We start from the raw sequence: 14,072 nt of genomic DNA on the forward strand, positions 1-14,072 counted from the left end.
AGAAATTACAAAAAGTCCTGATTGTATACCATCATGATGATAGAATATTTGGGGGACATTCTGGAACTTATAGAACATTAAAAAAGCTAATGAGGAAATTACATGGAAGAATATGAAGGAAGACGTAAAGGAGTATGTTACCACATTCAGTATTTGTCAGAAAACGAAAGAAGTGAATAAGAAAAAGATGGGAAATCTGGTTTCAGAATTCAGCAGAAGAATAAACGCCAATTGGATGTTTGATATCGTAGGGGCTCTTCGAATTCAAATGGGTATAATTTCATCTTAATTGGAGTCGATAATGCAAGTAGATTTGTTGTATTAGAGAAGCTGAGGAATATTAATTCAACGGTGATAGTGATGGAGATTTTCAGTCGGTTAGGTTTTCCGGAGACCATATCGACAGATAATGCTTCCATTTTTGTGTCAGAGACCTTTAAAACATTCCTATTTGGATTAGGTATTCGTCATATTAGATTCAGTCCATACCACCCTGGAGGAAATGCAGCTTAAAGATTCATCAAGACCTTGAAGGCGGCGTTACGAGCTCACATTTCCAAGAAACAACATCTACGGTCTAAACTTATTCCGCAGTTACAGTTTACCTTAAACATCAGTGAACATGAGGGACTGAAGATGTGTCCAATCGAGCTGTTTTTAGGACATCCATATTCAACACCTTTAGAAAATCGATGGAACATCGTAAGTTCCGATTATGCAGGTAAGTCGGTTCCTGAACTATGGAATAATGCAATGGAAAACATGGAGAAAAGTTGGGGTAAAAGGCGTAATTTAATATTGAAAAAGAGAAATCCAGTTAATTTTGGTATTAGTGACAAGGTATTGTTGAAATCTCATGTAAAATCCTCATTGTAGGACAAAATTGCTAAGTCATTAGTTGAAAAATGGTATGGTCCATTTGTTGTAAGGATATTTTTAACTCTGAATACTATTCTTGTATCACATGAAAATGATTCACCAGAATGTTATCATAGATCGCATGTCTCACAAGTTAAGGTATATAGATCCAGAAGAATATTAAATCATGATGTTGATAATAAAAGTAATTCTCGAATCTTTATAGCAAACATCCTTGCTGAATCCTTATAGCTTATATCATAAATTGGTTTAAGAATTATTTAGACCGTTCTTAAGTGAGTGTAGAAATCAAAATTCCTAACGATGTTCAAATTTTAATTAAATTGTATATAAATTCGATTTGTTATAGTTAATATTGTTGAAGCTTTAACGTATTAATATTTATAAATTAAATTTTACTATGGCCATAGTAAGACAAAAAGATTTTAATAAGAATATATATACTATCCAAATTGATAATTTAATATATTTAACGTTTTTCGTATTTAATTGATTACATTTTTGTCAAAATTTTAACAAAAATTTTGAATTATGTATATTGAATTGATTGACTTGTTGTTTATGATGTTTTTGTGTTTCGTAGCTACCCAGGATGAGGAAGGTTTCGAAAAATTCTTCGAGGAGAATTTTTCTCCGAGGCGGCGAGGTTGTAAGGGACCCATTCCAGGAAAAAAATAATAAGTATTGTGTATTTAGATATATTATTCCTTCACTTATGTATCTGATTGACATTCAAAAGGAAAGATAAAAACTTGTAACAAGATATTAATAAAAAAATTGAACGAGAGAAAGAAAGATTAAAATAGCAATATTAATTATGAGAAGATTTCCTTTGCTTTCTGTCAAGTTCAGTCAAGGTCGTTTGCGTTCGCGCTGGTAGGCCATTGCGCATGTTCGGTGTTAGACGACTGCAAGCAGCTTGCTTCGGCAAGCTGACTTGTGGTTGAATCTTGTACTAGATACATCGAAATTGTGTAGCTGGATTTAAATGGGCAGCGCTTGAATGGAGGCCGTTTGGATTTGTGTCTTTGATGGCTATTATTTTTGAGTTGGTTTCCCTTTTTGACAGAATTAGTGTCTGAATAAAGTGAAATGAGAATAATCAATCGTAGTGAGAATTATGTTGATTCTGGAAATAAGTTTAGTGCTTTACTCCGTATATGTGATTGTTCAAGTTAGTGTGAATTCAGAGTTAACTGAAGTCTTGTTAAAAGACGGAAGGGGCGTTTGATTCATTCCTTCCCTTTGGTTATTAAATTTTTCAAGAGAATAAATAAAGTCTCTTGTTTTTGTTAACTCATAAGAATAAAACGGCAGTATTTAAAAGATCTTTGAAATTTTTGCAGATGGGAAATTGTGGATTCACGTCCTAAAATTTTTCCTTGTGATAGTGAGAGTATTGGGCTTAGTTAATTAGGAAGAAACAAGCTCATTAGACCTTGTTTTATTCTCATTTTCTTTCTTATTGAGTCTGGGCCAAATTACGGCCAGGAATATTGTGGAACTCGAGGTAAAATTTAACAAAAATGACTAAAGGTGAATTGAATTTTCCTTTTGACTGTAGCGTGTATTGTCCTCGTTCATAAGTGTCAATGTGGGCTGTGATTTTGTTTCCACAATCGATTAGAATTAAAGTGCAAGAATTGACGCGATTGATATTTGAAAATCCAGTGAAGAGAAGGTGGCAGCGGGATTATACCCAAAGCCTTAACAATATATTTGGTAACTTGTTTCCTTACAGGTTTGATGTTCCTGAAACTTTCCGGTTTATTATTCTTATTACTGTATAAGGTTAATTCCGAGATAAAAATTTCGGGCGTGCGAGAAAATTAACTTTCCTAAAAAGTAAGAAAGTTTGAATCGTTTGAACTGTTTGAACTGTTTGGCCTTGTTTACGCTGTTTGTTTGATAAGGTTGCTTGTTTAAATCCTTTGAAATGTTTGGCTTTGTTTACGCTGTTTATGTTTAATAAGTTTGCTTGTTTGAGCCGTTTGAACTGTTTGGCCTTGTTTGAGCTGTTTGTGTTTGATAAGTTTACTTTTTTGAAAGAATTTTTAATTTTTTTTTGTTATTGAACTATTGATTATTTTTCTACATAAAATATTAATTAACGGATCTAAATATTTGTCATAAAATTAATTTTGCCTTTCTTTATTGTCTAATTTATCCGAAAATATTTTGAGAGGTGACCTCTTATTTGTCGGAAAGCAAAGAAGTTTTTGAAAATTTGCTATAAGAATTCATGCTTGGCTTAAGATATACAAAAAATTTTCATAAAGATATAATAATAGTGGTGTAGTTGTAAGGTCCTTGATTGGGCATTGAAATTTAAACTACCATTGCCTATTAGGAACCAGTTTTGAACTATTTTCTTGATGTTCGCCTGATGATTGACCAAACCCTTGACTAACTTCAATCTGGGAATTATTATGATCGACTGACGGGATCTAATCCTGAATTTTTGTGGAGCAGAGAACATCATTATGTGTGATATTATTGTAATAAAGTTTTGAATTGAAAGTGTTGTGTATTATTTAATTGAAAATATTGAACTGAATTTATGTTAGATTTCTCTCTGGATTTTCGAAAAACTGAATTCAGCAGCGCATAATTGGTGTGTCCGGTGTAAGCTCCCTCTGCGGTTTTTGTTGAGTTTTTTTATTTTTTAATTACTCCAATATTCTGCGGATAGGGCGTTACATATCCCCCAAGTAATGCTGTTTTTCTAGTGCTCGAATCAATATCTTCTTCTCTTCCTAATACTACTGGAAGCATCTTTTTCTACTTAGCCACTCTTGATACAGCTTTCATTGACTTCCACAACTGCTCCCATGTTACTGCATCCATTTTATATTTTGGATAATACAGGAACACGTGTTCAAAATCTTTGTATCCCTCTCGACACATAATACAGTTATCTTTGTGCACTGTCTTTTCATCTTTTTCAGTGCATTGGGAAGTGAAAGCTCTCCTGTATCTAAACCTTACTAGTAGCTTGACTGCTCTATGGCTATCCACGTGGTTTATTTCGTACTCCCTTAGGTTGAACAGGTCAAGCTTACCCATTGTTCCAAAGTTTTCTTGACGGGAGCTTAATATTTTTGGGATATCTTTCTTTAACTTCTTTTGATCACTGAACTAACCTATAAGCCGTTTCTTTTTTATCCATTCTTTTCCGGCTGCTATCCGCGAAAATAACGTCTCAGCAGCTAGGTTTTTTTTTCAGAACACGCTTACATTACGTTTTTTATTATCTTTCGGTTTTCATGGCATCTTCTGTGCGCGCTTACCCTTTTAATACTCTCAAGATCTTTGACTGGCATCCCCCTCCAAGTTGTCAAAGACTATTCTGAGATTATTTGTTGCTCCTAAGATCAACTCATGCCCTACGGCAGTAACATACTTATTACCTATGTTTCCTGCGCAACCAAATGCTCGGCTTCAACTGCCATACATCTCTGACAAAGGCACATTCTTTTTCAGTAATCCTCCAAAAGTATAGGTTGCATTCAGAACCAATAACGTATTCAGTTTATCATTAATTTCTGCTCATTTTGTCCTTCCAACTGTAGCGCTATGGTGGAGGATGTGAAGTTTTTTCTGTAAATATCACTGCGTTAATTTCGACATTTATTTAATCAACATTTGCTTCTTAAAAAGTCTCCTCTTTTCCATATCCTTTATTTGTTGCTGTGTCCCATGTTCTACCATCTTTGCATATTACTCATTCTTGTAAACCCAGTACGCCATAAACCTGAAGTCCCTCTATGGCAACTATACCACAGATGTAGGAGAAAACTACACTAGTGCTCGCGAATACCTCATTCAGCTAAGCTTAACTATACACTTATCGAGTAGCAAATATTCGATCCAAGGGTTAGTCATCATCAGATCAATATCTTACTGTATCCATCTGTTCTTGTTACATCAAAAGCTCATGGTGTATTACCAGAAAGCCGTCGAGGAAGAGGAACCTTCATAATCTATAATATCTTAGAGATCAATTGAATCAGTGATTGTAAAAAGGGAATAAGTGCATCAGACCTAAGTTTTCAAAAGCGCGAAAAAAACCTTCCCGAAGCGTTGTGTCTATTTGTTCCAATAAGTGTATAATTGATTACTTGTAGCAAAAGAACTAAAAATACTAAGACAAGAAGAATCATCTTGTATTGCAGCACTGCAATTGGTTAGTTAAACTTAAAAACGGAAAAAAATTCCCTTTTTCCAATCAATTAGAGTTGGACGCAATTGCAATTATGTGTAGGGTATGTAATGTCCAGTTTATGATAGAAAGCTATGAAAATGTACATGCTGAATACAATGTTGTATGTTATTCTTGGATATATGTATCTGAACTATCACGCATTTTAGGCTTCTAACACTTTTATTGTCACCGTTCGTTTTTCTATGTACATCACATGTTATTCGTACAGGAAGAAAAGTAATACAATAGACAGCTGAACAAAATACGTAGCAAAATACGTTGTCACAATAGAATGTCTTTACATAGGGTCCTATCCGTGCGCATCTTCGTCTTCTACAGTTTCTTGGTCAGTGGTTTTCCATGAACAAATCATCCTATAAAATTGTTTGTATTGGTCAGGGATGCATTTATTGATTTGTGAAGAACCGTTGATAGTTTTCTGATTGATCGAGACTTGCCAATCGTATGCCTTTGACGTTCGCTGTGGAACGTTTGTGACATTATTTTTGAGTAATCGAAAAATATCAGTTCTTAGTCCATTGATAAACGTATGTGCTTGCACATAACCTAGAGATTCTGCTTTATAAACAGCTTCTATATTTACTTACTTGGAATTTCACTGTTTTGTCCACAATGCTACTTGAATATTTTTTGTAAAACGGTTACCACCAAAGTTTGAAATCTAAGATTTCTTCATTGATAACTTCGTAAACCTGAAATGGAGTATGACTATTTCTTGCATTCGCAATCATGTGGTTATACTGTGCTGGTAAATAAATGTGATTGTGTCGTTTGAGTTCTCGTTTGATTATAGCAATATTTCGGTCACATGGTAAAAACTGTGACCTCTGACAGGCAAATATTGCTGTATAGTGCTGAACCGTTATGACACGGCCAGGCTGAAAAGCATTCATGTCATTGTATGATTGCAGTTTTGGCATTGTATGATCACGTCTTATATCACTGAAAACACATAATCTGTAACTGATTGGGGCAAAAATTTCTCTATAGATTGTGCAATGCGAAGACAAGGCGAAGTATCGAAACGTCAGCAGAGGGCTATAGTAGTTGCCTACTTACACACAGTCTCACAGTTGTGGTGGTATATTATAGTGACTGGAAGAAGGAAATAACAAACGTAGTTATTCTCTTTTTCTAATCAGCGAGAGATTGTCTTCTACTGTTGGATTTGTTGTGGCAACATTTGTGCCGAGTTTTGTTCTTCTTTTGTTTTTCTTTTGTTCTTCGCTCGCTCGTTTTGTATCAGCTGTAGTGCAAGTGCTAATGTTAGAATAAAAATAGTATTTTTTGCCTTCTATAATATAATATTAACGTTTTATTGTAATATCTGGCGACCGTGACACGACTGAAAAACAACTTAAATAATGGAGAAGGCAAAAAGAGTGAGAACAGTGGCGAGAGCTGTATTTACAAAAATCGCAAAAAATGTGGAGCAGTGCTGTAATGCCGCGAATGTGAACATTGACGAACTTAAAGTGAACTTCGAATTATTGGAGGATAAATACAGGGTAGTTGATGAAGCACACAATGAATACATTGAACTGTTATTAAAAGAAGAATTCCAAGAAGATGATTTGATTCAGGAAACAGAAGCACAAGATAAGTATGTTCTGACATTTTATAGTCTTCGTACGAAAGTTCAAGAGTTGATCGATAAGCATGCATCAAATTCAACTCGTGATACAGACAGTGTTTCGACAGAAGGTAAGAAACGGGGTATTAAGTTACCGGTAATTGAATTGAAGAAGTTTGATGGTGACTTAAAGAATTGGTTACCGTTTTGGAGTCAGTTCAATCGAATCGATGCGGACACGAATATCGCAAACAGTGACAAATTTCAATATTTAGTTCAGGCTACTCTACCCGGTTCAAGAGCACGCCAATTTGTTGAAAGTTTCCCGTTATGTGAAGAAAACTATCCGAAAGTGATTGAAGGTTTGAAGTCACGTTTCGGTCGTGAAGATACATTGGTAGAAGTGTATGTGAGGGAACTTTTAAAACTGGTGTTAAGCAATTTGAACAGTAATAAGCAATTAGAACTCAGTGCCTTGTACGACAAAATTGAGTCACAATTACGAGCATTAAGTACATTAGGAGTGACGACAGACAAATGCGCAGCAATGCTGTACCCACTAGTGGAATCGTGTTTACCTGAGGAACTTTTGCGAGCATGGCAAAGAGGAACTACGAACTATGGAGAATCTACAGTGGAAAATAGACTGGAAAATTTAATGTTGTTTGTGAGAAAAGAAGTTGAAAGTGAAGAGCGAATAGCACTTGCAGTTGCGGGCTTTGATTTGAAAGATACTTCCAGTGCGATAAAGAAAAGGAAGGATCGAAGTAGTCCCACAGAAACTGTTCCAACAGCGGCAGAGTTAGTTAATTGTAAAGGTGACCCAGAGAAATGTATTTTTTGTAGTGATTTTCATGTTAGCGAAGAGTGTTCGAAGGCACGTAACTGGTCTTTCGAGGAAAAAACAAAGGTGTTAAAAGCAAAAGGTTGTTGTTTCAAATGTCTAAAACCGGGGCATGTTAGCAGTAGATGTAGAGTAAAATTAAAATGCGCCAAGTGCAAGGGACAACATTCATACATTATGTGCAAGGGACCAAAAGGTAACAAGGAAAATGACGGTACAGTGAAACAAAGTGTAACGAAACCGGTTATTGAAAATACATTAACTAATAACGTGTATGCCGAAACGTTTTTGCAAACATTAGTTGTAAAAGTAAGGGGTCAAGAGACAGAAAGGGAGGTAAGAGCAATTATAGATACAGGTTCCCAACGATCGTACATTCGAACAGCTACCGCATTGGAAATGGGATACGAAAGTGTTAAAAAAGAAAGTGTTATGCATGCACTCTTTGGAGGTATTTGTTCTGCACCTTATGAACATAGTTGTTATCAAGTTAGGTTGTATAGTCTGAAAGGAGATTATGCATGCAATTTTGAAGCGCTGAACCAAGATACAATATGTAGCAATGTGACGTCAGTGGTTGAAGGTCCTTGGATACAGGAGTTAAAAAATTTTGGTGTAGAAATTTACGACAGGAACCCTGGCGCGATAGAAATTTTAATTGGTTCTGACATTGCAGGAAAACTTTTTACTGCGAAAAGAATTGTGTTGAAGTCCGGATTGGTAGCTATGGAAACATTGCTTGGTTGGGTTTTAATGGGCAAAGTGAAAGTACGTGGTGATGTTAAATTCTCGTCTATGGCAACGATGTCCATGTTTTGTAAAGAAGCATCTATAGCGGATTTATGGCGGTTAGATGTTCTTGGTATCACAGATCCTGCGGAAAAGAAGACAAAATTGGAAGCTCAGCAAGCAGTAATGGATTACTTTAATAAGACCGTAGCTATTAATGAGGAGAAGAGGTACGAAGTAATGTTACCTTGGATAGAAGGACATCCTACACTTCCTAGTAATATTGAGATGTGCAAAAGAAGATTGAATACACTTATTGCTAAGTTGAAGAAGGAAAACCGTTACGAAGACTATCAACAAGTGTTGAATGAATGGATATATGATGGCGTAATAGAAGAAGTTCCACCAGAAGAAAAGGATAGAGAAGGGCATTATTTACCTCATCGCCATGTAGTCAAGGAAAGCAGTACGACGAAAATACGTCCCGTCTTCGATGCATCAGCCAGGGAGAAAAATTATCCTTCATTGAATCAGTGTTTAGAGAAGGGCATTAATTTGATCGAAATGATACCCTCAATTTTGATAAAATTCAGGTTAAATAGAATCGGAGTTGTATCCGATATCAAGAGAGCATTTTTACAAATTAGTGTTTGTAAAAGAGACCGTGACTTTTTGAGATTTTTGTGGGTTGACCAGGAGGGAAACGAAAAGATATTTCGTCACAAGCGTGTAGTTTTTGGTGTGAACTGCAGTCCATTTTTGTTGTGTGCAGTGATAGAACATCATCTTAAGTTAGAAATGGAAAAACAAAGAGAAGGAAAAAGCCAATATTCCAGAGAAGTCATCGCTCAGCTTTCGAAGTGTTTTTATGTGGACAATTGCGTTACCAGCGTAAGGAATGAAGAGGAGCTTCATCACTTCATTAATGAAAGTACTCAAGTAATGGCGAAAGCTGGATTTGAGCTGAGAGGATGGGAGCACACTTCTTTTGGAGAGATGGAGCAAGACAACGGAGTACCAGTCTTAGGTCTACAGTGGGAAACGAAATCTGACACTTTGGCAATAAGACCAGAATGCTGCGACGGGTTGATACCAGAAGTTCTTACTAAGAGGGTTATTTTGTCGTTTGCAAATAGGATATTTGACCCCATAGGGATTACTTCTCCAGTGACGTTGTATCCAAAGATCCTTTTGCAAGAAATTTGGCGATTGGAATTAAGTTGGGACGAAGAAGTACCAGGGGCAGTAAGGAAGAAATTTTTACAGTGGGTAGGTGAATTGCCTTTGTTGAAAGAACTTTCATTTCCTAGATGTATCCAAGGAGATTCAGAAAATTGTAGTCTACATGTGTTCTGTGATGCAAGTGAAAGAGCCTATGCTACGGCAGTTTTTCTTAGAACTGTTACAAGAGAAAACATTAATGTGCAGTTAGTACAAGCCAAGACAAGAGTTGCTCCTATAAAGAAATCAACCATAGCAAGATTAGAATTATTGGCAGCTACTATTGGTGGGAGACTAGCTACTTCTGTGATTGAGGCCTTGAATCTTGAAGGTATACAGATTTATTATTGGACAGATTCTACAACAGTTCTTGCATGGATTAAACGAGATGAGCAATGGAATACTTTTGTTTGGAATCGAGTGCAAGAAATCCGAAAATTAAGTGAAAAGGAAACTTGGCATTACGTACCAGGAACCATGAATCCGGCGGATTTACCATCGAGAGGATGTACTTCAGAACAACTGCTTGAGTCAAAATGGTGGGAAGGTCCTTCGTGGCTGCGACGACCCAAGGAGGAATGGCCAGAACAGAAGTATGAGTACAAAGAAGAAATCATTACGCAGGAAAAGAAAAAGACGGTCTCATCAGTTATGCTTAATGTTGGAAAGGAGGACAGTGACTGGTATTATCGGTATCCTTCCAAATACGAAAAATTAGTTCGCATAATAGGTTGGATGAAAAGATTTATTCATAATTGTCGTTCTAAGCAAAGAAGAAGCAACGAGTTGTCTGTTGAAGAATTGTTGTCAGCAGAGAAGACAGTTATTAGACTTGTTCAAACAGATTCCTTTGAGGGTGTTGGCGACAAGAATTTGAAATCTTTGTGTCCGTTCGAAGACAATGACAAACTCATCAGAATAAAAACCAAAATTACAGAACTTTCAGATGTTGAAACCTTCCGTTATCCAGTTGTGTTGCCAAGCACACATCCAGTAGTAAAAATGTTAGTGTACGATAAACATGTGGAAGCTTGTCACGTTGGTGTTCAAGGTTTGTTGAGTCTTCTTAGGGAACAGTTTTGGATACTCAAAGGAAGAAAAACTATTCGATCTATAATAAAGCAATGTGTCATATGTAAACGATATACTGCCAAGAAGTTGGAACCAATCCCTGCAGCTCTACCCGAAGATAGAATCAGAGATGCAGCAGTGTTTGAAGTAACGGGAGTGGACTTTACCGGACCAGTTAGACTACGAGATGGAGGAAAAGCTTGGATTTGTATATTTACCTGTGCAGTATATAGAGCAGTGCATTTGGAGCTTGTTTCCGGATTATCAACGAGTGACTTTCTTCAAGCCCTTAGAAGATTTATAGCGCGTCGAGGCCGTCCTTCGGTCATTTACAGTGACAATGGCACGAATTTTGTTGGCACAGAAAATTTATTGGGCAGACTGGATTGGAAATGTATAACGTCTTTTGCAGGTGTGAAACGCATCAAGTGGAAATTCAATCCACCCAGTGCTGCTTGGTGGGGTGGATGGTGGGAGCGTTTAATTCGATTAATGAAAGGACTGTTAAGGAGAATACTTGGGAAGGCTTCTCTAAATTATGAAGAATTCATTACAGTGTTGTGTGACTGTGAAGCTGTCATGAATGGTCGGCCGTTAACTTATGTTTCAGATGATAGTTCGGATTTATTAGCTTTAACTCCAGCTATGTTTCTGCAGCAAGTTAGAGAAGTAGGAGTACCGGATCTCGACAACTTGGAATCCGTTAACCTACAAAAACGGTTGAGATATTGTCATAAACTCAGGGAACAGTTACGCAGTAGATTTCGCAGTGAATATTTGGGACAGTTGGTGCAGCATTGGAAATCTAGAAGAGACCATAGTGAAATCAAAATAGGGGATGTTGTACTTGTAGAAAACGAGAACTTGAAACGTTTAGAATGGCCTTTAGCAAGAGTTGTTGAAATATTACCTGGACGTGACGGTGAAGTACGACTTGTGCGGTTGAAGACACGTACCGGATTGATGATGAGACCAGTGCAACGAGTTTTTCCCCTGGAAGTTCATTCAAATGAGATACCACAGGTGTTGAAAGAACCAGCAGTGTATCGTAGTGATGAACAAATGGACGGAGTGAGTGATAAAAACATAGAGACTGAATGTGAAACAAAACTTCAAACTGTTACAACTCGAACTGGTAGAAAAGTGAAACCTCCTACCAGATTAGATCTTTTGTGTATACTTAAAAAATAAATAATGTTTGTTGTGGTTGAGTTACTAGTTCCCTCAACGTAACTCAAGGTGGGAGGATGTTGGATTTGTTGTGGCAACATTTGTGCCGAGTTTTGTTCTTCTTTTGTTTTTCTTTTGTTCTTCGCTCGCTCGTTTTGTATCAGCTGTAGTGCAAGTGCTAATGTTAGAATAAAAATAGTATTTTTTGCCTTCTATAATATAATATTAACGTTTTATTGTAACATCTACATTGGTCATATAGAGTTGCCCAAACATTCATATTTTCTACTCAACGATGTAACTATCTTAAAGGAACGCATCTGCTATCTCAGGTTAAAATCGCAAAAAATTGTACTTATTCCCTTTTTCCAATCAGAGGTTCAATTCATGTCACTCGTACTATAAACCTCTTGATCTCAATCATCTTTGTTTCCTCGGCAATTTTACTGTTTAGTGGCATTTCAAGTTTAGGGCTCTAGTTACTTCAACGCCTAAATAGTTGTTGACACTCTAGCCACTTATTCAATTCAGGTCCTTGCCTGTCTCCTTCATAGGGATCATCTATTGTGTAAGCATAAGCGCTATCTCCAACATCCTTCTAACATCAAGAAGCCACCTCGAACATTTCTCCTTCCAAATTTGAAGTATCGGTTCTAGCAAAAATTTGGTTGTGGTTTGCATTTTGCATAGAGAAGAGTGCCCAGTTTTCTATTTCTCATTTCTTTTTTTTTTCATATCTTTTAGCAATTCTTGTTACCTAAGTAACACCTTATGGCAGTATATTTTAGGTAAACTAATGTTGTGTCTATTTTAACCATGGGTGCATACCATATTTCAAGATATAAGGAAATGTTTTTGTTTGCTCTTTCAATCCAAGGGTTTTGTGGTGATCTTTTGATGAGAATTTGTATACAAACTAATGTTTGACGGCTTTCTCCTTACATATTTTGATAACGAGTCCCGACTCGTTATCCGTGAGTATTATATGGGTGTGCAAAGCTTTGTGATTATGAGCTGTACAACTCACAGAGCGACTACTTCTTGTTTGGACTTATGTCCGGGCGATCTGCTTGTAACTTCCGGAAACTTCTACAAGGTCACTTACCCTCGAACGGAGACATCGTCAACGCGCTGTGTAAGCGTTGATATAACTGTAAAGGTTATCCCAAACATATTTAGGTTAAATAAAAAATTTAAGCAGTTGGCACTGGTATATACAGACGCAATATGGTAAGCTTCCAGAATTATCATCTTGTCTTCCTGAGAGAAGATAGTTTGGTTGCCTTACCAGCGGCAACTGTAGGTTGAATAGACATTCTAGTGATGTGTTCGTAATGCTCTATGCAAGTATTCTACTGAAAATCGTAATTTAAAGCTTCCTCAAACTTCCAAATGCTACAATACGCCTGTACGAAGACGTTTTAGTGCTTTGTGATTTGTACACATAACGAATTTTTTTTTGGGAGATATCTTCTGAAATGCTTGCTTGCTTTGATTATATGTACTGCAAGTAATTCTTACTCTGTAAGTGCATTTTTGAGTTTTGTCGGCCTTTCTGCTAAAGCTAAGACCATTTTCTCTTTCATGAGCTATCTTTCCTAGTGGAAAAATATCTATAGCAACGTCTCAAGCGTATGTTATCATATTAACCTCTTTTGAGAATTTCGAGTATAAGCAAAGTATATTGTCGGAAGGCAACTTCGCTGAAATTCGCTTTGTGCTTCTTGTGACCAAGAATCCTGTTTTAAACTCAATTTTGGAAAAGAACTCCCCTCTTTAATTGTTTCAAGTTTCTTCGTGTTCAATACCATTCTCAATAGTAAACTTTTCCTGATGTTGGTTTGACATCTTCCCTGAAAGTAAGTTTCCCTACACTTTAGTTCTATTTCTATACACTAAGACCTTTTCTGATTAAGAGAACTGGAAAAGATTCCAATTTTTGTTGCACTTGTGAAAGATGTTCTCTTCTTCAACCGACTTGGAGTAAAGGATAATATATATCAATGTACGAAATAGCCTATTTCCATTTTCACTCTTTAAGAATAATATCCATAGCCCGTTGAAATATTGAAGGAGAATTGCATAACTCGGACGGCATACTTTTAAATTCGGTAAAAACCGTTTCCAAGGAAAACCTGTTCTCAATCTTTCTCAGATACATCTATTTGATAATTGCGTCTAAAGTTGAGAATATCATTGTCACTGCAAGCTCTTCAAGACTCTCATCTATCCCTGGAAGTAGTTAGCTATCTTCAAAGATTTCATTTAAAACCCTATAAACAACACAACCTTAATTTGCCACTTTTTTTCTCTGGAATAACTCTGGAGCAAAACGGACTGTTTATTTCTTGTATCACGAT

General features: G+C 36.5%; 1 protein-coding gene across 1 annotated transcript; it reads left to right on the top strand.

Moving 5' to 3' along the window:
- The first annotated feature begins 6,468 nt into the window (after positions 1-6,468).
- On the top strand, positions 6,469-11,733 carry LOC145689413 (uncharacterized). The gene has a single exon (XM_081763568.1). The coding sequence runs from the start codon at positions 6,469-6,471 to the stop codon at positions 11,731-11,733; it is 5,265 nt and encodes a 1,754-aa protein (XP_081619694.1).
- Positions 11,734-14,072: the final 2,339 nt, after the last annotated feature.

Source organism: Thermobia domestica, chromosome 7 (assembly GCF_964235325.1).
Source record: "Thermobia domestica chromosome 7, izTheDome1.hap1.1, whole genome shotgun sequence".
In the NCBI taxonomy this organism is placed as follows: Eukaryota; Metazoa; Arthropoda; class Insecta; order Zygentoma; family Lepismatidae; genus Thermobia; species Thermobia domestica.

Coding starts and splice junctions, on each gene's coding strand:
- LOC145689413 (XM_081763568.1), top strand. CDS start 6,469: ATGGAGAAGGCAAAAAGAGTGAGAACAGTGGCGAGAGCTGTATTTACA.